The 25,998-nt window shown below is 36.2% G+C and overlaps 1 protein-coding gene across 1 annotated transcript in view; it reads left to right on the top strand.

Annotated features, from left to right (window-relative positions):
- Positions 1 to 25,998, top strand: part of LOC125645982 (potassium voltage-gated channel subfamily KQT member 1-like) — an 85,181-nt gene that overhangs the window by 51,724 nt on the left and 7,459 nt on the right. Inside the window, exons 3-10 of the mRNA XM_048872041.2 lie at positions 15,463 to 15,556; positions 16,160 to 16,286; positions 19,600 to 19,775; positions 20,393 to 20,521; positions 21,363 to 21,473; positions 21,637 to 21,821; positions 23,200 to 23,391; positions 24,108 to 24,143. Coding sequence (XP_048727998.2) covers positions 15,463 to 15,556; positions 16,160 to 16,286; positions 19,600 to 19,775; positions 20,393 to 20,521; positions 21,363 to 21,473; positions 21,637 to 21,821; positions 23,200 to 23,391; positions 24,108 to 24,143 — 1,050 coding nt within the window. The remainder of the gene's footprint in view (positions 1 to 15,462; positions 15,557 to 16,159; positions 16,287 to 19,599; positions 19,776 to 20,392; positions 20,522 to 21,362; positions 21,474 to 21,636; positions 21,822 to 23,199; positions 23,392 to 24,107; positions 24,144 to 25,998) is intronic.

Here is a 25,998-nt window from a genome sequence, read left to right as displayed (position 1 = left end):
ATGACGATGCATTATCTATTAACAATAATAATTTTCATTCATATGTCGATTCAATATATCCCAATGAACTCGAAATAAAAGACACCACAGAGTCGTCCACGTCTGCTTCATACTTAGATATTTTATTGAAAGTAGATATTGACGGTAAACTAACAACTCCACTTTATGACAAACGGGATGATTTCAGCTTCTCCATCATCAACTTTCCATGTTTATGTGGCAATATTCCATTATCACCTGCATATGGTGTTTATATCTCTCAACTGATTTTTTTACGCAAGAGCTTGTTCTGTGTATGGTCAGTTTTTAATCGAGGCAAGCTACTGACAGACAAGTTTATGGTACGGGGGTTTCAACAGTCTCGTTTAAAGTCAGCATTTCGCAAATTCTATGGTCGTTATATCGATCTAGTTTGCCAATATAATCTACCGGGGGTATTATTGGGTCAAATGCTGTCTGACGTGTTTCATACCGATTGTTAGACCGTTCTTGGCACACTGATTTTGATTACGGATAATTCCGTTTACCTGATTAAGATATAGGCTCACGGCGGGTGTGAGCGGTCGACAGGGGATGCTTACTCCTCCTAGGCACCTGATCCCACCTCTAGTGTGTCAAAGGGTCCGTGTTTGCCCAACTATTTATTTTGCATAGCTTACAGGAGTTATGAGATTGATCACTGTCCCTTATCTTCATTTGTATCTAAATATGTATTACAGATACATGTAACAGGTAGAGACGAAATAAAGGAAGAATTTCGAACGGAGTGCAGGCCACGTACAACACTTAGTTTATGTCCCTGGTTCGACTTTGCGTCTATGACCTCCTAAACGTCGTTGACGATTGGGGTTATATTGTGTTGGTGTGTTTATATAACAAATAAAGGAACACTACAACGATTATATTGAAAAGTAAAACGCACCAAGCAGGGTCATTTTCCTCTTCTTTTTTTAAATTCATAATATATATATGATAAACGCCAGTAATGAATGCTTAGCATAATTCATGAAAGACGTTGAATTTTGATTTAATTTTGATGCAATACAACATGTATTCTCTTCTTTTTCTAAACAAAATTGTTGTCGATATGGCGGATTTCCGAACTGCAAGAAACCTGTCTGATTTGTGAAGTTCTGTTCTAACTGCTGGGATTATAACAAGATATTGATTAATCTCATACTTCACAGATATATATCAGCTTACTTTCCTGCAGTATTAAAGGGACTGATTACAGCTGGGACAGATTTACAGTATATGGTGTTCTTGCTATCAAAGCATCCCTGTGTGAACTGTGGTCTTAGATGTGTATAACTAGAGTACCAAAGATCCGGAGAGTATTGGGGTTTGGGTGTTTTTTTCCTTTTGGTATTTTTGTTTTTTCTTGTGGGCAACATTATCCTTGTAAGTAAGCTCTTGAAATAACTATTCCAGATTTGTACCATAAATAGTTGGTCTTATAAGAAGCTTGTCTGGGATTCCTATGGGGGTCGAGAGGTTAAAGGTATGGCGCAAGTTACTCGAAATAAATATTTGGTTTCTGTTCATTGAAATCTAGTCTGAATAACCTCTAGGTCAGAAGGTCAAAGGGCGTCCCATCTGTTACTAAGTTTCTTATCAATATCTTCAATATTCAAATTTGCATCATGGGTTGGCGTAGTAAAAAAAAACTTCTCTGTTATTTTCTTTGGGATTAAAGGGCTTGCCATCTGCTATGAAAAATAAATGTTGATGTCTTTTTCTTTTCTTTTTTATGCAATGACCCTCTTTCCCTCATGTGATCCAAAGTCACCAAAGTTCACATTAGAACTTGGTCATTATCCGGGCATTTAAAACAAAAAAATCTTAAATCTTATTAGTGTTTTCGTAATCAACGTATTCATTCAACTACCAGAACAATATGACTCCTATAAAATGACGCTATAGGCTGTAATAAATAACATAAACAAAGCTCTCAAATCTCGAAACCAGATAAAGTGGAAATTGCTGTATTTACGCTACGTAAGTAGACAATGTGTGAAGATGAGGGTTTATACAGAACTAGCAGATATAAGAAAATTCCATTACAAATCCGCGCAAAAACTGAGTACCACTATTAAATATCTGGCCAGTGAAAGATTACTCAATTAACAGGGAAAATCGATATCTTATTTGAAACAACTTTTGAAAAATAATAACAATGTATCGCGATGAAAAGATCAAGGAAGCAAACTACACTGTCCCCGTGTTATCGTTGTATACTCACATTCCGGCAAATGGAACGTGCTGAATTGATCAAAAGTAGTCGAGTTGAGTAGAATACTCGATAGGAATAAACTGTTGAGTGAGTAATGAAAACGGGTCTAAAGGATGAAAGCATTTACATGAACGTGTAATATTTATTGTCTCTTGGACAAACACGACATCGACATACGGTGCCCTGTATTTTTCTGTACTGACTCAATTTATAGATAAAACTTTTAATATGAAACTTTTAATGATATTGTCAAACATACTTCAGAGATGAATGTTTTGTCTATACTTCAGTGAAGCACGCATTTGTTACGATATAAAAGTACAGTATATTATTTTTGGCATGGAATGTTTAAAACGTGTACTTCGTGGATTCCCCATTAAAGTATCCGATCCATAAAACCCCCATTTTTTCCAATACTTAATCATTATGCAATACAAAACTTGGTATCAAATGAAAGATAATTAACATACACAGTCATTCATCAAAAGAATTTTCAAAATTGACAAGACATATAAGAAATATCTGTTATAGAGATTAACATTAATCCCTATGAGAAAAACACATTTCTGACATATAAAGTCAATTAGAATATAATTTCCAAAGAAAGCTCATGTTGAAAAGATTCTTATCACCATGGTCTTTCGAAATATGCGAAGAAAAGTAAAGGTCACCAAACAAATTATAAAGATATTCATTTTTTTCTACATTTCTACAAGGGGAGATAACCCTGACAAAAAAATCTAATTATTCACTATAAATAGATGTGGCATCATCTACTCTATCTCCCATCTTTATCTCACTAACATCAGGCATTTTGTTTTCACGAAAGATTTAGTGCTAGAGATATTGACTTTTTGTGAAAATAAATGCTTTTATGGATCGGATACCTTAACAACTTTTGACAAAGACATGCAAAAGAACAGAAACCAAAAATAAAGACTGGATAACCCCCCTTTCAGTGTAAGTGTTAATGTAACAATAAAATAAACCTGGATAACGCCCCTTTCAGTGTAAGTGTTAATGTCACAATAAAATAAACCTGGATAACGCCCCTTTCAGTGTAAGTGTCTATTTCACACACAAACACACACACACACCAAAAAAACCTCGGTCGTTTAAGGTAACTCATTACACTAAATTTTACTTAATGGCTCGTTAAAACAACTCTTATGAAGTATGATTTCCCCAACGAAAAAGTGATACAAGCTCTCAAGTACTAGTACATGTATGTTATCTGATTTTTGTTGTTGTTTTTTTTGTGATTTATCCCGGGATGATAATAAAGGTACTTTGTTTGCAAATGAAATACTTTAGAGTCCAAATTTCGCAGTGATTTCATACATAATATGAATATCTAAGAAAATATGCCTAAATGACTCAGATAGACGTTCTAATTTTTTTAATAAAAAATATTTGTGAAAATTGAAAACGTTACTTGCGAATATTTTTTTAAATCTACGGATAAAATCTTTTAAAAACAAGAGATGTTTGTAAAACACATATGCCCCCCATGGTGCAAAATTGAAAAGGGTTATACACACACACATCAATTTAATTGAGAGTAGTATCATCAATTCAAAATATTGAGCAGACAATATCTTCCTATGTCAAGAGTGGATTGACCATGTGACCTAAAAATCAATAGGGGTCATCAACTCCTGAAGATGTACCAGTGTACCAAGTTTGATGTCTGTCAAGCAAAGGGTTCTCAAGATATTGAGCGGACAGTATATTCCTATGTACAGTTTGACCCTTGACCTTTGACCACGCGACCTCAAAATCAATAGGTGTCATCTTCTCCTGAAGATATACCAGTGTATCAAGTTTGATGTCTGTCAAGCAAAGGGTTCTCAAGATATTGAACGGACAGTATATTCCTATGTCCAGTTTGACCCTTGACCTTTAAACATGTGACCTCAAAATAAATAGAGGTAATTTCCTCCTGAAGATGTACCAGTGTACCAAGTTTGATGTCTGTCAAGCGAAGGGTTCTCAAAATATTGAACGGACAGTATATTCCTGTCTAGTGTGACCCTTGACCTTTGACCATGTGACCTCAAAATCAATAGGGGTCACCTTCTCTTGAAGTCGTATCAGTGTACCAAGTTTGATGTCTGTGAAGAAAAGGGTTCTCAAGATACTGAGCAGACAGTATCTTCCCATGTCAAGTTTGACCCTTGACCTTTGACCATGTGACCTCAAAATCAATAGGGGTCACCTTCTCCTGAAGATGTACCAGTGTATCAAGTTTGATGTCTGTCAAGCAAAGGGTACTCGAGATATTTAACGGACAGTATATTCCTATGTCCAGTTTGGCCCTTGACCTTTGATCCTGTGACCTCAAAATCAATAGGGGTCATCTTCGCTTGAAGATGTACCAGTGTATCAAGTTTGATGTCTGTCAAGCAAAGGGTTCTCGAGATATTTAACGGACAGTATATTCCTATGTCCAGTTTGACCCTTGACCTTTGACCATGTGACCTCAAAATCAATGGGGGTCATCTTCTTCTGAAGATGTACTGGCGTACCAAGTTTGCTGTCTGTCAAGCAAAGGGTTCTCTAGACATTGAATGGTCAGTATATTCCTATGCCCATTTTGACCCTTGACCTTTGACCATATGACCTCAAATCAATGGGGGTCATCTACTTCTTAGGATGTACCAGTGTGCCAAGTTTGATGTCTTTCAAGCAAAAGGTTCTCGAGATATTTAACGGACAGTATATTCCTATGTCCAGTTTGACCCTTGACCATGTGACCTCAAAATCAATTGGGGTCATCTTCTTTTGAAGATGTACTGGCGTACCAAGTTTGATGTCTGTCAAGCAAAGGGTTCTCTAGACATTGAATGGTCAGTATATTCCTATGCCCATTTTGACCCTTGACCTTTGACCATATGACCTCAAAATCAATAGGGGTCATCTACTCCTTAGGATGTACCAGTGTGCCAAGTTTGATGTCTTTCAAGCAAAGGGTTCTCAAGATATTGAGCGGACATTATATTCCTATGTCCAGAGTAGATTGACCCTTGACCTTTGACCGTTTGACCTGGGGAAAAAATAAGGATCCTCTTCTACTCATAACTAACCCACATATGAAATATCATTATCATCAAGTGAATGGTTCTCAAGATATTGAGCGGACAACACATGGTCTAGAGACCGACAGACAGACCGACCGACCGACCGACCGATAGGTGCAAAACAATATGCCACCTCTTTTTCAAAGGGGGGCATAAATATGTCAGAAAAAAGATATATCAGAGAAATATGTTTCAAAAAGAAATTGAAATGAAATGGTCAAAATTCAGAAATATTACGATTTTTCAAATTTGAACCAAGCCCGATCGGAATTGTAAAAAAGTAGTCATAGAGAACATTGTAATCAAAAAACCACATTTCCTTGAAGGAAAATGATTTACAAATTAAACGACTTTATAAAGGAAACTAATTTCTTAAATTTCTACCAATTTTGATCGGGATCCGTACTTTTTTCTCCAGTTTGAATAATATGGTAATTTCATTTCAATTTCTTTTTATATTATATTTCTTCGATATATCTCTTATTTTTGAAGATTTTATCCGCAGATTTAAAAAAGTATTATATAAATATTGCATGTAGTTGAGGGTAACATTGAAAATTTTCACCCCGAGAAAACCATTGTCAACCGAGGCGTAGCCGAGGTTGACAATGGTTTCTCGAGGGGTGAAAATTTCAATGTTACCCTCAACTACATGCAATATTTGTTTTATTATACTGAATGTTATGTAAACTGGAAAGCAGAAAAACTTACGTCTGTTGACATTTGATCAATCACTGTCATGTGATATTTCGTATTTCGATGCGGGTACTCGCGTTTATTACAAACGTTCAAACGACGTCGTCTAGCAATCTACGGCGAACCGTACGCGCATGTGATAATTTTTTATAATATCTGGGGAGCGTGTTTTTTGTTCTCAGAGGGTAACAATATGTTTTTTCAAATGCTTCTCGACCAATCAGGTTCGAGTATTTTACATGAAAGTATAATAATAACAAATATCGTTTTCAATTTTCATAAATATTTTTTCTAAAAAATTAGAACTTTTATATCTGAATCTTTTAGGCATGTTTCAGTACATATTCATATCATGCATTAAATCACAGTGAAATTTAGACTCAAGGATCTCTTATTTGCAAACAAAACACCCTTTATATCATTCCAGTAAAAATCACCAAAACAAATAATATAAAATAATTGAGAGCTTTTATCACTCTTTCGATGGTGAAATCATATTTCATAAGATGTGTATTAACGAGCCATTAGATAAAAGTTTAGTGTAATGCGCTACCTTATAATTAAGTCCCGTGTTCTCGTTTCTTTTCTAAGTGTTTCTACAATTTTCAAACCTTCCAGAATAATTTATTTTTTGTCAAGCTGGTTTATTTTCAATATTATTCTCTTTTCTTTTAAATTTCATACAGTGTAGTGCACCTGTGAGAGAGAGAGAGAGAGAGAGAGAGAGAGAGAGAGAGAGATCAAAATCAGCTCCAATGTATTATTCAATAATGTAGTCACTATTATCGATTTTTGTTATGCAAAAGTTGGAGTAAATTACAGCAATAATGGCTATTTGATTGTATTTTTAACTATATTACTCTCCTTTCTCTTTGGAATTATATTTATCTATAGTTTGCAGTGACATTTATAAATATTGAATATACCCTACTCAAAGTGAATTCGGTTACGATACTCAGACAGTCTTTGTGGTTCGCCATGCATTTCAATCCGGAAAAGGTCTTTGGTTTTCAAATGTCGACGACCGCATGGCCAAAGTTTACAGCCTAAATGGCAACTTTCAATAAATAATGAGTTTTTCTTATCTTGATTCAGGCCGATTATAATCATTAAATGGCATCTTCATTTCGAATATTGTTGAACTTATAAAACAGGTTCTCCATGCAACATTTACTGTCATATAAAGCGGATGATACTTGTCATTATACTAACAGATTCTCCATTGTCAAACATTTGTATCTATGCATGATATTCACCATACGTCCTTAAACTACTCTCATTGTTGATAACACGTAATAAGTAATAAGAGGTTTCTGTTGAATATATATATATATATATATATATATATATATATATATATATAGTCCTATATATATAGTCCAACAAACTGGCCAAAGAGACTTAGCTTCCTATTATATTCAAGCAGGCTCATGACAACACCATATTAAATGAAAATGTCATTTATTCATGAATATATGTACATGTATATACAAAACATACGAATATATAGGGTTCAGGAGTAAACGTTGTGAAAACAACAACATATTTGTCATTGTATTTTGCAGTCAGACCCCATTTCCATAAAGAATTAAATAGTAAATAAAAGAAGAAAAAGCAATAGAAAGTTGACAGATAGCACAAGACGAACACTGCCATCTTTAGACGAGCCCAAGCAAAACAGCGATCAACCTTTTCCATCACTCTATTGATTCTGTCACCTTTGTGTGTGTACGTCCCTTGCAGTGAAAGCTTCTGTGAAGATAAAAAATACACAGAGTAAAACTTGAGGTCCAGTGTGCAACAATGTTGAATTGAATTTAAATCACTCTTGTCAAATATTTCTGGTCTAAGACAAGTTGCATGGTAATTATATATTTATAATAGTGCATATATAATTATAAGTTTAGACATTAATTCCTAGCAAATTTATCAACCAGGAGTGTCGTTGAAGATTGGCATTCCATTAACGGCAAATTGTACCCTTCGACATTTATCTGTGCCGTCACCATACAAAGAACTTTAATTCATTACTTGCGTTGCATTCCTTCGAGTCTTTTTGATGAGGACAACTCAAGATGTGTCAAAATATTAATCCGGGGGTTTATCCAAAAGACGTCTATATCTTGATATGTGGCCCTTGGCATTATTCAGAAATATCTTATATTACAGGCTGCTGTTCTTTAAAAAGGACTGCAATTACGTGGACTATAGCTATGCGTTTCTAACATATACTTGACATTCTAGGTTGAAAGTTTAAAAAATTCTTTTATCTTGAAAGTTAAATATTTCATTATAATCCTTATTGCTAATCAAAGCTTTAATGATATATAATGGATATGAAATATTGGTAGCTTTGACCTTTAACCTCAGAATTAAGATCAGCTTAAACAGAGGATATAATCTGGTCTTGAGAATAACGTTTGGGTGAAAAAAGTGAAGAATTGCTATGAAGAACAAAATAAAATTAAGAGTAGGGTAAACACGGATTCCTGGACACACCAGAGGTAGGGCCAGGTATCTAGGGGGAGTAAACATCCCGATTTGACTGGTGTCGGCCTTAGAGCAGGGAGGGATCTTTATCGTGCCACAGCTGTTGTGACACGGGTCTCAGTTTTTGTGGTCTCCTTCGAAGGACCGCGCCATTTAGTCGCCTCTTACAACAATCAAGGGGTACTGAGGACCTGTTTTAACCCGAATCCCCACGGGATCGTTGCTGAGGTGAATGTATGAATGAATGAATTAGACTCCATGACAATAATGTTTTAGTACAGATATTACTGTAACCGAGCAGCAAAGAATAACTAAAGACATGCGTAGTCCAGTACTTCAGTTTTACAGAGACATGCTTAGTCTAGTACTTCAGTTTTACAAAGACATGCTTAGTCCAGTACTTCAGTTTTACAAAGACATGCTTAGTCTAGTACTTCAGTTTTACGTGATTTTATTTCATGGCAAATAAGGCATTGATCTGTAAACAAAACAAATAAATTAGACAAAAAATACAATCTTATACTTCAGATTTCATGAACCGTTGACATTAGGTAACCAATAATACAGCATACATTTATAATAGAAAAATATGTACTATACGAAATTGACCTTTGAACTTACAAATTCTGAAAATATACTCAGACAATTTTAACTGCACGAATACAATAAAGTATAAACGTTGAAATTAAAAATTAGTGTCATACACAAATGTGTTGTAGTAAAGTAAGACATGTGTAAATATGATTGTTACATACCACACGATTCTGCTGGTACAGGCTGGATGGATCTTCGAGTACATAAATGTACACTGCTCTGTCTTACACAGTTTGAATGGTAACTAACATGTATATTTACACAAGAAATCAACAAATCAACTCACTCAGATGCGCAATAGAAATCCTACTGAATCCGACAGAAGAATATTTACAAAACTTTACAAAAATATAATCAACCGAAAAATGAATAAATAAGAAATAAATGAAAATAGATTTGCACTACCACATAGAGAACACTAAAACTGTTTTTCACCAACCATACAGAACAATTGGTTTTTTTTATTCTCTTAACAATTGTTCATGAAACAATGCCGATCCCGATATACATTGTACATGTACCTGTGTGTGCGCAAGCTGACTTTTCCTCCATTGGTACGGTCATGGCGTACCACCCTGTTAGAGTTTTCCTCACAGTAGCCGGTGAATCCCGATTCAGATAAATGTGCTGTTTAACCTCGCTAAATACATTTTCTGCATGGACTCAGGGTTCACGCAATAATGATTAATTTACATATGATCTTGGTCTTTGTTTTATCATTATACAATGTAACTAATTAAAAAAGGTATCATTTTTGTTTGAGATTATCATATTTCCCTGCACAAATCAACACAGTTTACGCAAAGTTGTTACTTTTATTCCATTTCCCTTTTTATGAATACCACAAGTACGTAAGCGTGACTTTAACACCGAGTACCACTGACTTAGCGACATTCTTATCTCCCAAAACTCATCACATAATGAAACATTCATCGTGTTCATGTCATTCAACACTAATGAAATGTACGCCTATGTCGTAAGATAAACGAAGTATACATTCTATAAAAGGGCCAATTTAAAATTTTCTAAACATGGCTTAGTGAAATTAAAACTCTAATTGAAATTGTAACACTGTAAACGTCAAGAAATATTCTGCGTTTGCGACGAATATGACCTGCTATTTTACGTCAGATTCTAGATCGGAAAAGTGGATGGCAAAGAGAACAAAATTTCGTTTGAGCAAAGGCCATGTTGCTTTATTGGGGTCTACACCGAGGGATAGTAAAGCCGATTTGGTCAAAGTATATGGAGATCAAGCACTTTCACGTGTGTTGGTGTTAAGGTGGACATATTGTTTTAAATCAGGCAGAAAGTCACTGGAAGATGATCCTCGTTCGGGTTGGCTGTCGTCAGTATATAGTGGAAAAGAAAAAGAAAATTTAAGACATACCGCGGAAGACCTTGCAGAAATTACAAACATTGATTCGTCAGCTATTTCCAACATTCTAAAAGAACAGTTAAAGCTCAAGAAAGTTTGTACCCGGTGTATTCCCCCATCTCGAAGGAGCAGAAACGCATCCGAGTAGAAACTCGGTATTTACGAGGATTGCGATCAACGGCAATTAATGAGATCGTAACTGATGAAAAAACCTGGATTTGTTTTTGATTTTGGATTGGAGAAAACGACCAAAGGTCTTAGATAGCCCACTAAAACAAGTGATATAGCCTTTATTTTCAACCCCAATGTCCCAGTCGCGCAAGTCTCGGTTTAAAACATACGAGTGTTACTGGTCAGATTTAGACTGGAAATATTCTGTCCAGGGTTCTGGAACATTATAAAAACGTTCCTCCAGCAACTGGTAATGCTGAGATCTAGATTCTCCATGACTATGCACTGACTCACAAATCATCCATCGTAATAGACTATTTGAAGGAAAATGAAATTTAATTGTTGTTTTGCCACATCCGCCCTATATAATCCTGATTTAGCTCCATGTGATGTCTGAGAAGCCATACGCGTCGACGATTTGACGGTTGTCATGTCGTCGGAAGTGCTGTTTTCCAGAGTACATATATGAAGGATATGGCTAAAGAGGCATACAGATCAGCATTTTTTATGAATAAAAAGATCCGGAGAGTGTACCCAAGGAAACGTCCAGGGGCTATGAAGAAGACTCGGGAGAGTGTATTCAAGCAAACGTCCAAGGGAATATGATGAAGACTCGGGAGAGTGTACCCACACAAACGTCCAGGGGAGTATGAAGGTGACTCAGGAGAGTGTACCCAAGCAAACGTCCAAGGGGGTATGAAGAAGACTCAGGAGAGTGTATTCAAGCAAACGTCCAAGGGAATATGATGAAGACTCGGGAGAGTGTATCCACACAAACGTCCAAGGGAGTATGAAGACTCGGGAGAGTGTACCCAGGCAAACATCCAAGGGAGTATGAAGACTCCGGAAAGTGTACACAGGCAAACGTCCAGGGGAATATGAAGGATTGGTATAAACATTGATAAGATAATAGCTCATACTTTATACTGCGCACCTACATGTATATTCAGAACTTTTGAATGGACCTTCAAATGATGTTTATTCTCCAAGAATAAAGGTATGGTTTGTGTATATCAAAGTTGCTTGACTCCAATACTCTGCAAGATGTCAGTGTCATATTATAGTTAAGAAAAATACATATCTAGGTGGTTTGGATTCTGACGAAATCATGAAATAGCCTGTATAATTGACAAAGGTGATAATATCCCACGACTCCATTGTTATCAAGTCCTCCTTACTTGTATTTTGTAATATTATCATTAGGATAGGTCTTCAAGTTAAATTGAAATGTCATTTGCTTCTTGATATTATACATTTGTTGAATTTTTCTTCAAATTTTCAATTTAGTATTTGGCCCGATGTTGACGTAATGAATTGTTCGATCATATAATTATGAGAATTATAAATTTCATATCTATTGATCAGTCATTAAGAAAAAATTACTTTGTTAAACACCATTCTGATTCTACGCACAAGTACTCTGAAGTTGATTTTTTTTTAGAAAAAAGATACAGGGGTTCCTCATAGGCAATATCTTCATGGTCTTTGGTGATCAATTTTTCCAACAGCCCGTTGGAATTCCCATGGTGTCGAATTCTGCTCTTTATTAGTTGACCTGTTTCTATATTCTTACGAGGCAGAATTTATTCAAAAACTTCTACATGAGAAGAAAAAATATCTTGCTATGGCCTTCAACTTGACATTTACAATTATGAAGATATGCCGTCGACGTTTTATCTGTTGACAATAGTCCTTTTCATTCATTTGTCAATTCGACACCACAGAGGTTTCGTAATTAGATATTTTATTGAACATAGATGTTAATGGCAAACTAACAACTCAACTTTATGACAAACGGGGTTATTTCAACTTCCCCATCGTCAACTTCCCATCCTTATATAGCAATATTCCATTCTCAGCTCCATATGGTGTGTCTCAACTGATTCGTTAAGCAAGAGCATGATCCGCGTACGATCAGTTTTTAAATCGAGGTAGGCTACTGACAAAACAGTTGATGTTACAGGGGTTTCAACAGTCTCGTTTAAAGTCAGTATTTAGCAATATGTATCTAGTTTGCCAATACAACCTGTCATTGTGTCAAACGTTGTCTGACGTCTTTCATATCAATAGTTAGGCCGTTCTTTGCACAATGATTTTGACTGTGGATCACTCCATTTACTTGATCGATATATGGGGCTCATGTTGGGTATGACCGGTCGACAGGGGATGCTTACTCCTCCTAGGCACCTGATCAACCCTCTGGTACATTGTATGTCCAAGGATCCAAGTTTTTCTGGATTTCGTATTGGAGTTATAAGATTGATCGCTGTTCGTTATCTTCACCTTTTCATCAAGTGATTATTACTGGCAATATTTTCGTTAACGCAAACAAAACGTATATTGACTAAATGCTGTAAAATTTATATAATCCGTAGTGATTCAGGTTTTGGGATTTCTGCAGTACTAGTATATTATACCTATTACTTTACATGTACATTTAGCATTTATAGTAAACTTTCCAAGTGATTTGAGATCCACTAATCTGTAAACCATGACACCCTCTATACACAAATGAAAACAGACAATCACACTGTTGTAATATTGTACTTATGTCTTTTAGAGAAAAAAACCTTGTGCATTCGTAATGACATTCAAAAAAATGTTAATGAATGAAAACAAGTGCAAGTACCGATGCCTGAGGGGTACTTTAAAGTTTTGTTGTATTTTTTTTTTTATTATTATCATCTGGAGAAACGATATTGGGAGCTAAAAGAAATGTAGTGTTGAGTTTTTGAGATTTACAGGAATTGCCATTTTTACCATTGCTAAAAGAAATTTCAGCAAAAACTAATCAAATTTGGAATTGCAAATCGAGTCTGTAAGAGGAGAAAATTACCATGTTTCATTCGAAATATTGTACTTCCGGCAAAATTTTTAAAAGACTGATAGCATTCCGATTTTGTCTCCAGGCAACAAGAATACCACCAACGTGCATAATACCAAGGTTCGACATTCACGCTCGTCACCTCGTCATTTCCACCCCGAAATGATTTTTGACGACCCGTTTATTAACCGAGTTCGCCCAAATGGCGACCTGGTGACGAGTTTGGATTGTGATTATAATTTGTATATATTTAGAAAATGAATACAAATCAAAATAATGTGAAAAGAAATAAATCCAGTCGGTAAAACTTCGTTAGTGTTTTGGTCTGGTATGATAACGGAAGTTGTTTATTACACACGAGCAAAACATCCGGTTAAACAATGTGGGAATTCGATCTTGTTGGGGTAGAGAAACTTGGTTACCGACGCCTAAACAATATAAGAAAAGATTAAACTATAAAGGAAACCTTAAAAAGGGGCCGTTTAAGACATCGTTCACCCAGTGGCGTCCCTGGCTCATTTATGAAGATGAGAAAATACTTTGTTCTTGCTGCCCGCATTATCTTCGACTTTATTCAGAGTTCAACATCGGTCGGACTTTAAGTTATTGCTTATAAAACGAAATATATAAGCTACCTATTCCAGACACAAGACAAGGACAAGTGTATACATTTAATAGGTTGGAATTTTAGTTGAAACAAAGTGAAAAATCTGAGAATGAAAACGGTTCTTTTTTTTTAAAATTATTATTTAAGGCCTTTAAGGCATACAAGAACAATAAACATACATTAAGTAAACTACAGAGAGGGGGGAAATCTAAATGATAGACATACATAAAATGTCCATTTGAAATATAGTGTGAATGAAGTTGCGAAAAAGGTGAATGTTTGTCAGAATGAAGTGAAGAGAATGTAGTGGTAGAGAGCATGGAAAGTTTTGGAGAGAATGAGTGATAATAAGGAGATGGTTGAGAGTGAGAAAATTATATTTGCAAAGAGAGAGTTGTTGAGATTCTGTTTGAAATAGAAATACAATAAATTAAAAAAAAATAATAATACATTTGAAGTACTTTTTGTTTGGGCAACCTGAGACCCATTTGGGCAACCTGAGATTAATACCTAGGTTGCCCGAATGGCGAGTCCAAATTCTGACGAGTGTGTAGAACTTGACTTCAAGTAGTATCAGCAATCACCAGGGTGTGACAACTTTCTTTGCATAGTAAACAGACAAATTATGTACTCTGTGTAATATTTTCACTTGGCATAAGATGTATGCGTACAGAGTTTGATGTCCCAACGGTTCGGTCTGTATCCTGCTACTACGACTTTGACCTTGAAAAATAATAGTTATCCTCCACTTGGCATAAAGTATATGTGTACCATGTTTGACGGTCCTAGCCCCAACAGTTTGGTCTGTATACTGCCTACAAGGCTTGCCTTCTGAGTGATACTGTGACCTTGACAACTGACCTTGAAAAATAAAAGGCATCTTACATGTACCCTCATTATGGTGATCAAATGTACCAAATTGCAATATCCTGGAGCTTACGGTTCGCTTTGTATCCTGCTACAAGGTTTTCCTACTAAGTAATACTACGACCTTGACCTTTGATTTCTGACCTTGAAAAACAACAGGCATCTTTTTCTCATCATGGTAATCAAATACATCAAGTTGTATTATCCTGGAGCTTACGGTTCGGTTTGTATCTTGCCCACAAGGTTTTCCTACTATGTGACACTACGACCTTAACTTTTGACCTCCGATCGTGAAAAACGATAGGTATCTTCCTCTCATTATGGTGATTAAATGTACAAAGTTGTAAAATCCTGGAGCTTACGGCTCGGTCTGTATCCTGCCCATAAAGTCAGGGCAAACAGACGGACAACGCCAAACCATAATACTTCCTGTCTTCAACAGACGTATAAAAATGTATGAAACTACATGTATTATACAGTATCTATTAAATGGAACATTTAGATGATATTATTTTATTTCAGGTTTCTCGCCATTCTAAGTTGTCTTATACTAAGTGTTTTAGCTACCATAGAGGAACTCAACGAAGAATTCATCACACGAACAGTTTTATATATTGTAAGTATAGAACGTAAGTTATGCTACTGTCATATGCCTTTCTTCGGTGCATGTACACTTGACTTTTTACATTTTATCAATAAGTTTGCTATTACCAGTATTGATGCTTTATGTAGCTCAAACATAGGATAGTGATGTTTTGTTTAACAGTTTTGCATGGTTCTGATATAGTACTTGGTTGTGCAATTTGTATTTCATAAATCCCTTACATTTATACTGATAAAATTTCATTATAAATGCATAGCTGTCGATATTATTAATGATTCACAAAATCGCTGGCACGTAAGACGTCTCCGTTGTGTTTTGAAAGGAGTAGGCTCATTTCGGGCTGTCGCATAGAATTTCACCACGTAAAATCGACGTAAACACTATTTACACCAATCAATCAGTCAATTTATTTACTAGAATCAAAGCTAAGTAATAATGCTGATAGAGTACCCGAAAGAGGAACGTAGCTATAAAGACATATCATGTGACGAAGCACTATAAACATATTCCATGACTAGTACACGTGATTAATCTCTAAATATCACATGATTAAGTCTATATATAATATACAACGTGACTGATGTTTTAATGTTCATTTTTAACAAAAAATTTTAGGAACCAGTGATGCTAGTTTGGTTTATCACGGAGTTTGGGGTGCGGATCTGGGCAGCAGGTTGTCGGTCCAGATATCAGGGGTGGAGTGGGCGTATGCGGTTTATAAGACGCCCTCTTTGTATTGTAGGTAAGTCTCAGTAGCGTATTATTGAACGTTCTACAATTCTATTAGGAGACTTATTTCAGGATTTCTTAAAGTCTGTGAGAATCATGAGCGTAAAAATGTTCACAAATACATATTTCTTTGAAGCAAATTTTTTAAATATTCATGGTTAATTCTTATTTTCCTTCACGTGGGGATCCGGGCTAGAATAGGTCCTCAGTAGCCCTTGCTTGTCATAAGAGGCTACTAAATGGGGCGGTCATTCGACTGAGACCGCAAAAACCGAGTCCTCGTGTCACAGCAGGTGTGGCACGATAAAGATCCCTCCCTGCTCAAAGATCGTAAGCGCTGAGCTTAGGTCTAAATTTTACAGCCCTTCACCGGCAATGGTGACGTATCTATAGAGTGAAAACTTATCGAATGGTACGTTAAACAATATACAACCAACCATCTTTTGTTTTTTCCGTAATCGCACTAAATCGTTCTCCGACATATCGTCGTACTGTTGCGACGTGTTGGCAGACCTCTAACGTACAGTTCAAAAATAAATTGTGTATATTTATGTACACGCATGATATGAGGAAAATATGTTGGACCTCCCTACATGTACCTCAACTTTACTGGCTTCAATGCTCCGTCTTTAAGGCATCAAGACATTTGCAGGCAATGGCTTCCTGATGCAAGAAGTTTCATAAACGTGTGATGTCAGGAAAAAGAGACTGGCGATAAACAGAGATTCTAGCATAGGGTATTTAAAAGAATTTCTCTAGCAGGAATCATGTAAGTTGCTGGGATGTCAATAAGGTTATTCACGATCCAAAACACCATCACAGCCTCTATATATATGTATGTCCTTCGCTCCTGCAGTCTGCCAGTGAAATTGGTCACCATGGCTGTAACAATACCGGATGTATCACACAACCACATGATGAATCTTGTTGATCTCCGCACAATTTGCTAATTCTCTGTGTTGTATGGGGTCCCAGTTAATTCCATCATATACCATGATAGGATGGACATTTGAAGTAAAACACAAGGCGTCGATTTAGCTTGGACACTTGAAGTCGTTCTTCTGTAAGAAGGCCCTAATGGTATTCACTTTGATGTTTACTTGCCAAATATGATGGTTTTAACTAAGCTTATAATCAGTTGTGACTCCTAGATATTTTACTGCCTTCACCTCTTCTAGTTGCGTGTACAACTTGAAATTTATGCGGCTTGAACTCCATAAGCCATTTACTGCCCCAGTCCGGCGAGGGTTCCAGGTCTGGTGTTTAACGGTGATCTTACCTGCCTTCCTAAGATGCTGTCATCTGTAATTTATGGTGACTGATTGGTACCATTTTACAATTAGTCGTTCTTTCGTTATTTCGAGGTGAAAAGACGACAAAACGAAGATTAGCGACTGTTCGCCCCTAAAAAAGTTGAAAACAACATACAAGAAACCCGCAGATTATCGACAATGGAAACGTTTAAGTACCTTGTCTTGTTCACTGAAGATCAACATGTCGATATTAAGAAGTCGTCATGTCCCTGATTTTAACATTTATGACTCAACAAGTCTCCAAATTTATAAACTGAACGGCATCTTTTTCTCGCCTTGGTTGTAGCAAAATTATAGCTTATCACCAAAAAATAAGCCAATAAAATGATTGTTGTCCTAGATAATATACGACAATTTGTAGTACATGTAAGTCGCCGAAAAGATGTCGACAATATGTCAATTCTTTGTTTAAAATAAATAGTTTTTGGCGATATCATCTCATTTAATCAACCGAAGGACTTAATGAAATCGGTTTTGAATGTTGCGATTTGTTTTCAAAAGGCGTTATCAAAATCGCTTTCATTCAATCAATGAGAAGATATTATAAAGAAGATTCATTTAGAGCATAAAATTGACATCTTGTCGACATCTTTTCGCCTACTTACAACAAATTTCTGTAGAACGCATGTCACTATGATAAATGGTTTATTTACTTATACCCTATGCATTACTATTGAGATGTACATGTACATGTTACTTGACGAGGCTATCGACACAGGTAAATTGGAAACACTTATATAAACTGAAACATATTAAAATCGTTCCCTTACATACCATACAAACCCTGATACATATTCATCTATATTGTGGATAAGCATAGAAATATGGCGGACACTGATCATTCTACCATTTTTAAGAATTCAAGTTATCGTTAAGTTTCAAATCGCTAATTATCGTTCTCTCGTCTTTTCGCCTCGAGAAAACAAGACGACAAAAGTCGCATATCTTCATTCTGTTGTCTTTTCGTTTTGTCGTCTTTTCACCCCGAACTGATGACAAAACAAAATGGCCCAAATCGGCAACCGCAGTAATTGACCACGGTTATTTATCTTCGTCCTCTTTGATGGTAAGTAAGTAAGTAAGTAAGTAATTTTTATTTAAAGTCGGAAACTATATACAGGTAAACAATAAACATGAGCTAAGAGCTCTTTAACCGACTATATAGCATTAAAAAAAAAACCACAAAGCACTAATGATATATAATTGCATGCATAGACATAAAAACAGAAATTTGAAATAAAACAGGACGCATACATGTATACAGACATCACAAGTCATGCATATATATACACAGGGACTAGCTATATTAAGATGAGCATGCATCACTGAAAACAGTTTGCAACACAAACATAAACATATGGATATATACATAGACTAAATAAATATGCATACCTAAGAGACAGAATGGTATACCTAAGAGACAGATGGTACATACCATTCTAGGATGGTGGCGAGATTGGTGGTAATGAATACCCGCATTTCTACTATAATGGATGTGACATTAAATTGGGTTCGAAGTCTGCCATGAACCTAGAAAATTCCTCTTTCATGGAGTAGGTATCAGCATGATTAAAGAAGTTAATCTTCCTCCGTAATGTCTTATTTCGGATTATAAGAAATGGATATTCCACAACACAAACACTGGTATGGCCTGCATTGTCAGGAAGTGCAGTATATACATTGACAAGGTTCGGACGATTGGTCTGGAGAAGAACTCAAAGTGCTTCCAAAACGTGTTGGAAAGATTACCCCTTGTACAAGAGTGCATTTTGGATATTGTCATGGAATAAGCAATACATCGGTGATCCAGGATTGATGAGACTTTTGGCTTTATCCTCCAAAGTTAAAAACTTATTCTTGTTGGAATGGTTCAGATATGATAACATATAGATTAAAGATCAATTCAATACAGTATCACTGTTGGTTGTAAAGATATCAAATGTTTACATATGTATTTATATCATTGGTACAATGCAAAATGTGTAGCTGATTTTCATTCTTACATATTTTCAGACATGGTTGTGATTGCATCTAGCGTATTTGTGTTGGTCCTCGGAGCAGGAAACCCCGTATTTGCTGCGTCTACTCTCAGAGGTTTACGATTCTTCCAAATTCTACGGATGGTCCGAATGGACAGACGTGGGGGGTCGTGGAAGTTGTTGGGGTCAGTCGTTTGGGCACATAGACAGGTAATTCTGTCCTGTAAAGAAACATTTAAAAACTCCTTGATATTTTATACACTCGCTATATAAAGCTTCTCGAGCATCTTGTAGTTGATATACTGTATATAAGTAATAAATGATTGTTGAATATAATGAAAACAAAAATAAGTAATGGCAATTCATGAACGAATAGTTACATCTGTATATCTTTTTCTCTACAAATCTTTAAGGGGAAATGGTGTGTGTGTGTAGTTGTACATTCTTTGATCACACTCTGTATCACATGGTCAAACAGCTACAACGATATTTACCCTTTTCTTTTTAATAAAATATGTTTAGTCGTTAATTTTTGAAAGCGGAAGTCCACCAAGGAATCCTGCAATATTCGAAATAACAGTATGTTATAAGGCCAACGCGAGTTATCTCTAAAAGACTACATATACCACACTAGATTTTGTGTTTGATATTCTATTATATATAGTCTTATGGATGTACAACATGGAAATCATATGAGTTTTGATAGACCGTATGAAAGATTTGAAGTTGTAAGGATACTATGTAAACAGAATGATATTTATGTAACATTACATCGATATGAATGTCATATGACGGTGGAACCACATTAATTGTCTTTCCCTTTTCAGGAATTACTGACAACATTGTATATTGGACTCCTTGGACTGCTATTGTTTTCGTTTTTGGTGTACCTGGCAGAAAAAGACGGCGATAAACCTAAATTCAGAAGTTACGCCGATGCGTTATGGTGGGGTGTTGTAAGTGAAGTGTCAATTATACGTCGTCGATATCAAATTAATGAAGACGCAAAATAACTTGTGCTTACGTTATCTATGAAATGCATCTTTTTTATGGCTATTTTTGATGGAAAATTAACTTTTATCAGTGATGAATCCACATATTTCTGAACGGACAGTAAACGGACTTATGTTTGGGACTATCCTGATGTTCCCAATGGGTCCAGGGCCAAGTCCTGGTAGGGGCCAGGGGCTGAAAGTACTGAGTTCTGACAAAATAAGACATATAAAACGTTGTCGCCTGCAAATGGTGATTATGTATCTCAAATGATTCGATACGCAAGAGCTTGTTCTGCGCATGATCAGTTTTTAAATCAAGATAGGCTACTGGCAGGTATGTTGATGTAGCAGGGGTTTCAACAGTCTCGTTTAAAGTAAGCATTTCGCGAAGTTTATGGTCGTTATAATGATCTAGTTTGCCAATACAACCTATATCATTGGGTCAGATGATGTCTGACTTGTTTCATATCAATTGTTAAGCCATTCTTTACACACTGATTTTGACTACGGATGATGAAGATATACATGTAGGGCTCACGGCGAATTTGACCGGTCAAAAGGGGATGCTTACTCCTCCTAGGCTCCTGATCCCACCTCTGTTATATTAAGGGGTTCTTGTTTGCCCAATTCTCTATTTTGTATTCCTTATAGGAGTTATGAGATTGATCACGTTATGCTATCTTCTTCTTTCAAGTATATATTATAGTGTTCTTGGATATATTTCTATGAAAAATGGATTGTATTTGTCTGGGAGCGTGACCCCAGCGCTGAATCCGCCACTGTATATGTAATTTCATTTCAGATTACATTGTGTACAGTTGGGTACGGGGACGTTGTTCCTACAACATGGGCAGGGAAACTCATCGCAGCCTTCTCTGCCATTCTGGGGATATCATTCTTTGCGCTTCCAGCTGTAAGTTAGAAAAGAAATGATTTGAAGAATAATACATTAGTATTTGTTGGGAAGTATAGTGTTACAGATATCTGTCAACTATAGAGCCATTTCGCGTACATGTAATGAAACGTAACAGTTAGGCAAACATATTGTAGCTGTACTTGGAGATTGTATATTGTAGGGGATACTGGGATCTGGGTTTGCCCTTAAAGTCCAGCAGCAGCAACGTCAGAAGCACCTTATCAGGCGCCGTGTTCCTGCAGCACAGCTCATCCAATGCCTTTGGCGCTGTTACGCCGCGGACGCCAACTCCATGTCTGTGGCCACGTGGAAACCCCACATGATTCCATGCCCAAGCCCTACGTCGTACGGTTGACAAATTCCTTATACATTAATGATCATGGTATCTAGGCATTCCGTTTGTGTTAGATTTTTCGTCTTTCACACTATGGGGTCTAGGACTATCAAACTTTGTCAGTTGATGTATCTTCGGGGGGTAAGTGTATCGCGAACCAAAAATCGTTCTCTGTGATTTTACGGCTATACATACTAGTGCTTAAATCGTGTCCGGATCATACTATAGCACCATCATACTTGGTCATTTGATCTTGGGGAGGGGATTGTGACGTGAACCAAAAGTATTTCACGGTGGCTTCATTTTAGAATTCTATGGTTATACATATACAAATCATTCCGGACCATATCTTTCACGCTATTGGGGTCTACGTCAGCTGATGCATCTTAAGGAAAATGGTTGTCATTGACTCAAATTTTGGTCACTGTGACCTGAAATTGTATAGCTTTACGTACTCAGATTGTGTCCGATTGATTGATTGAATATTGCTTAACGTCCCTCTCGAGAATTCTTCATTCATATGGAGACATCACCACTGCCGGTGAAGGGCTGCAAAATTTAGCCCTATGCTCGGCGCTTAGGGCCATTGAGCAGGAGGAATCTTTATAGTGCCCTACCAGCTGTGACATGGGGTCTCGGTTTATACGGTCTCGTCCAAAGGACCGGCCCATTTAATCGCCTATTACGACAAGCAAGGGGTACTAAGGACCTATTCTAACCCGGATCCCCACGGGAGCAGATTGTGTCCGTATCATATTTTCATGGGGGGGGGGGGAGGCTTCAACCAAAAGTAGGTCACTGTGGCCTTATTTTGAAAATGTTATGGTTGGGCATGTCCATATAGTGTCCGTTCATATTTCGAGCACTGTGAGACTTACATGTAGGACCTTCAAACTTGGTCAGTTGATACATCTAGGAGATAAGGTGTGTCGCTACCCAAAATTAAGTCACTGATCTGATTATCAAATTGCGATTGATAGCCACAGCTTTTGATATCAAGCATGCAAACATAGATATACATGTACATGCAAATGCAGACGGGAGTATTATGTACCCTAGCAGTGCTCTTTATTATGTTAGTGTAGTTTGTATGACGATTGTGCATTATAGTACGACAAGCAGATCTCAATAGGAGTCAAATATATACAATGTAGTATCATAAACTGGCACTATAGTTACTTTAGTAGTTTTCTTTTCTAAAAAAAGGTTAAAACATACAGCACAATGCGTGGGTCCAAATCACTCATCGCAATGTAAGATTATTAAAAATGATTTTTGTTATCTGAAGGCAAAAAAAATCTTTCCATAGATATGATGAATATACCATATATTAACAAACCGAACATGTTGTAAAATATATTTTGATTTTGATTTTTTTTTTTTTTACAGCGAACGTCCATTAAAAACAAACGCTTCGTTTGTAAGTCGATTTTCCACAAGACGAAGAGATAGAACATGTTCCTCTAGCAACAGTTCGGCTGTGTCCAATAGTTCACATTCCCCTCTTCTACCCCGAAAAGATCACAGTAAAAGACCAAACGGACCAGATATATCAGAAGACGGTAATCTGGCGATCAACAGGTGAATATTGCTGTGTGTCGTAATGTTTCGTGGTTGTGTGCCCAATAATTAACGGCTTGGACCGGTGTGTTTGTAATCTCAGCCACATTAACATTAACACCTGTAACTCCTTCAGTAGCTTCCACTAAGATATCTTAGAAATCCAGACACGGAAACTTCTGAATGCGAAATACCTTTCTAAAACTTGTTTAACTCTTTCTAAATACACATACTTACGCACTATTCTACATGGATATTTTTAAAGAAAGGGTATCCTTTATTAAGATTAAATTCAATACCATTGAATTTTAATCTTGTCAAATAAAAAAACCCAGACTTACGACATCTGATTGTCCTAGTTTTAATTCATAGCATACATATATACATACATACAATATCCCAATTTGCTTCGATTTCACTTGAAACTTGCTATTAATGGCAATTAACGTCTTAGGTGTTTATTGCCAATAAAACGCCCAATTATTTTCAATAGACCTTCGTTAGAAATGCAGACTACTGTATATATCCATAAGATATGACAAATTTCTCTCCTTTCCGACATGCAAAATACTGTTATCAAGTTCCAAACACATATAATGATTGTGTTATTTTGGTGGGAATATCAGCTTGGGTTTACAAGCATGTTCTATGACATTTATTCAGTGACAGAAACAGTTTACTTAATTGTAGCAGTTGCATTTGAGGATAGAATGTCATCTCAGACTTTTTCCTTGTAGCGAAAGTAGCATGTCCGTAATAGCAATGTGTATAAGGTAACATGTGTATACAGGAAGTCGTTCTCTGTGTAGTCCAAAGTCACGTGTCTTGTAAACATAGAGCACATGGTCTGGGTTTTCAACAACTTCAGTATAACACGCACTGCTTTCCTAATTTTCCTAGAGAATACAGAAAGAAAAAAATATGTTATCACTAAACATTTTAGAAAATACACTTCATAACGATTGTAGACATAAAATCGACGTTGGCATTGTTATTTTGAACAAACACAAAGTATTTTAAGTAGAACTACGTAAATTCATCACTGATGTCAATTGTTTTCATAGATTTGTCAATTTCGTATATATCATTCATAATTTACGAATTTTTGTTGCTATATTTTAGCTTAGTTAATCGAACATGGTAAGATCTGACTATCATTCGTGTTATCTGTGGAAGTGTTATATTCAACCATTTATAGTTTAGAGGACATTTTGTTTGCCAAAAGTAGATATGTGCCTTCTAGCTACATGTATTTCATATACCTTTATCATATTAGCATGTTAGTTTGTTCAAATCTGAAATTTCTCATTATTTTGTTGACGATCAGGTATCGTTCTGTCGCTGTATTTATCTAGGTGCCTTTTATACTGATTTTAAAGCACTTATTATATATACATGTAGTTTGCATGTATAACACAAAACGCATGCCAGAATATAAAGAAAATAGTTGTTGATAACAGAAGAGATTGCAAAATTGAAGCGTTGCTAAATGAATTGCGATGATGAATTAAAATGAATCTTAACTAGAAATTGCGGTTTTTATGCTTTTCTTTTCTTTAGTTGTTACCAAGATTTCACCCTACTTGTCCAGTTCTATTTTAAACAAACGACTTTAGGTGGCATTTCGACGGCTATCGTCAAGACTTAAGTCGGATTCTGATGCTTTTTCAATGTAGAAAAAAAAACCAAATAGAGGCGTGTAAAATTCTAATTCACATCATTTAGGTGGTAATGGTATCAAATGAATTCTATTTTAATATCATCTAGATAGTAACTAGTTGCAGATCTGTACCTCTCTGGGAAAATATTGGGCCTCCCTTATAAAACTTTCGATTTACGGCGCAGAAAAAATGAGCACGGTTGAGGCCTAATATCGTTGTATTCTTACATCGCCGTCTCAAACATTCTATATATCCTAAAATTCCTAACATATTTTCCCACTTTATTTGTGTCCAAATTTACCTTCAAATATCCATTAAAGCCCCATACAACCCCAAAACTCACAACTTCTAATCATTTTGTTTGTTGATGTAGCCATGTTAGGTAGCCATTCAAATCGAATTCCGTTGATTTATGTATTCGGTCTTCATTGATCATGGACACAAATAATTAATGTAACATGAAAAATGCATAATTTCTCTAGATCTAATAGAACCTCTGGAGTATCCTGGTATTTTATGAAAGCCAAGTCTGGTCTTCGAACCCACTACTAATAGAGAAGTGAAATGAAAGCCGAGAATTTAATTATACCCCACGCAACGAAGTTGCGAAAGGTATAATGTTTTTGACTCGTCCATCAGTCCCTTTTTTGTCAGCGCAACTCCTCTGAGACCGCTCAACAGAATTTCGTGAAAACTTGTAGTTAATAAGGACACACTGTGTGAATGTGCATATTCCCAGGAAATTCTTATTCAAATTTGTTCTGGCAGTTATGCCCCTTTTGAACTTAGACTTTCGAGCCCGTCTGTCCTGTTTTTGTCAGCGCAACTCCTCTGAGACCACTCAACAGAATTTCGTGAAACTTTGTAGTTAATAAGGACACACTGTGTGGATGTGCATATTCCCAGATAATTCTGATTCAATAATTTTTGTGGGAGTTATGCCACTATTAAACTTAAAATTTTGTGC

The sequence above is a fragment of the Ostrea edulis genome, chromosome 6, assembly GCF_947568905.1.
Source record: "Ostrea edulis chromosome 6, xbOstEdul1.1, whole genome shotgun sequence".
In the NCBI taxonomy this organism is placed as follows: Eukaryota; Metazoa; Mollusca; class Bivalvia; order Ostreida; family Ostreidae; genus Ostrea; species Ostrea edulis.
The sequence above is the reverse complement of the archived record's forward strand: the minus strand, read 5'-3'. Positions and strand labels throughout refer to the sequence as shown.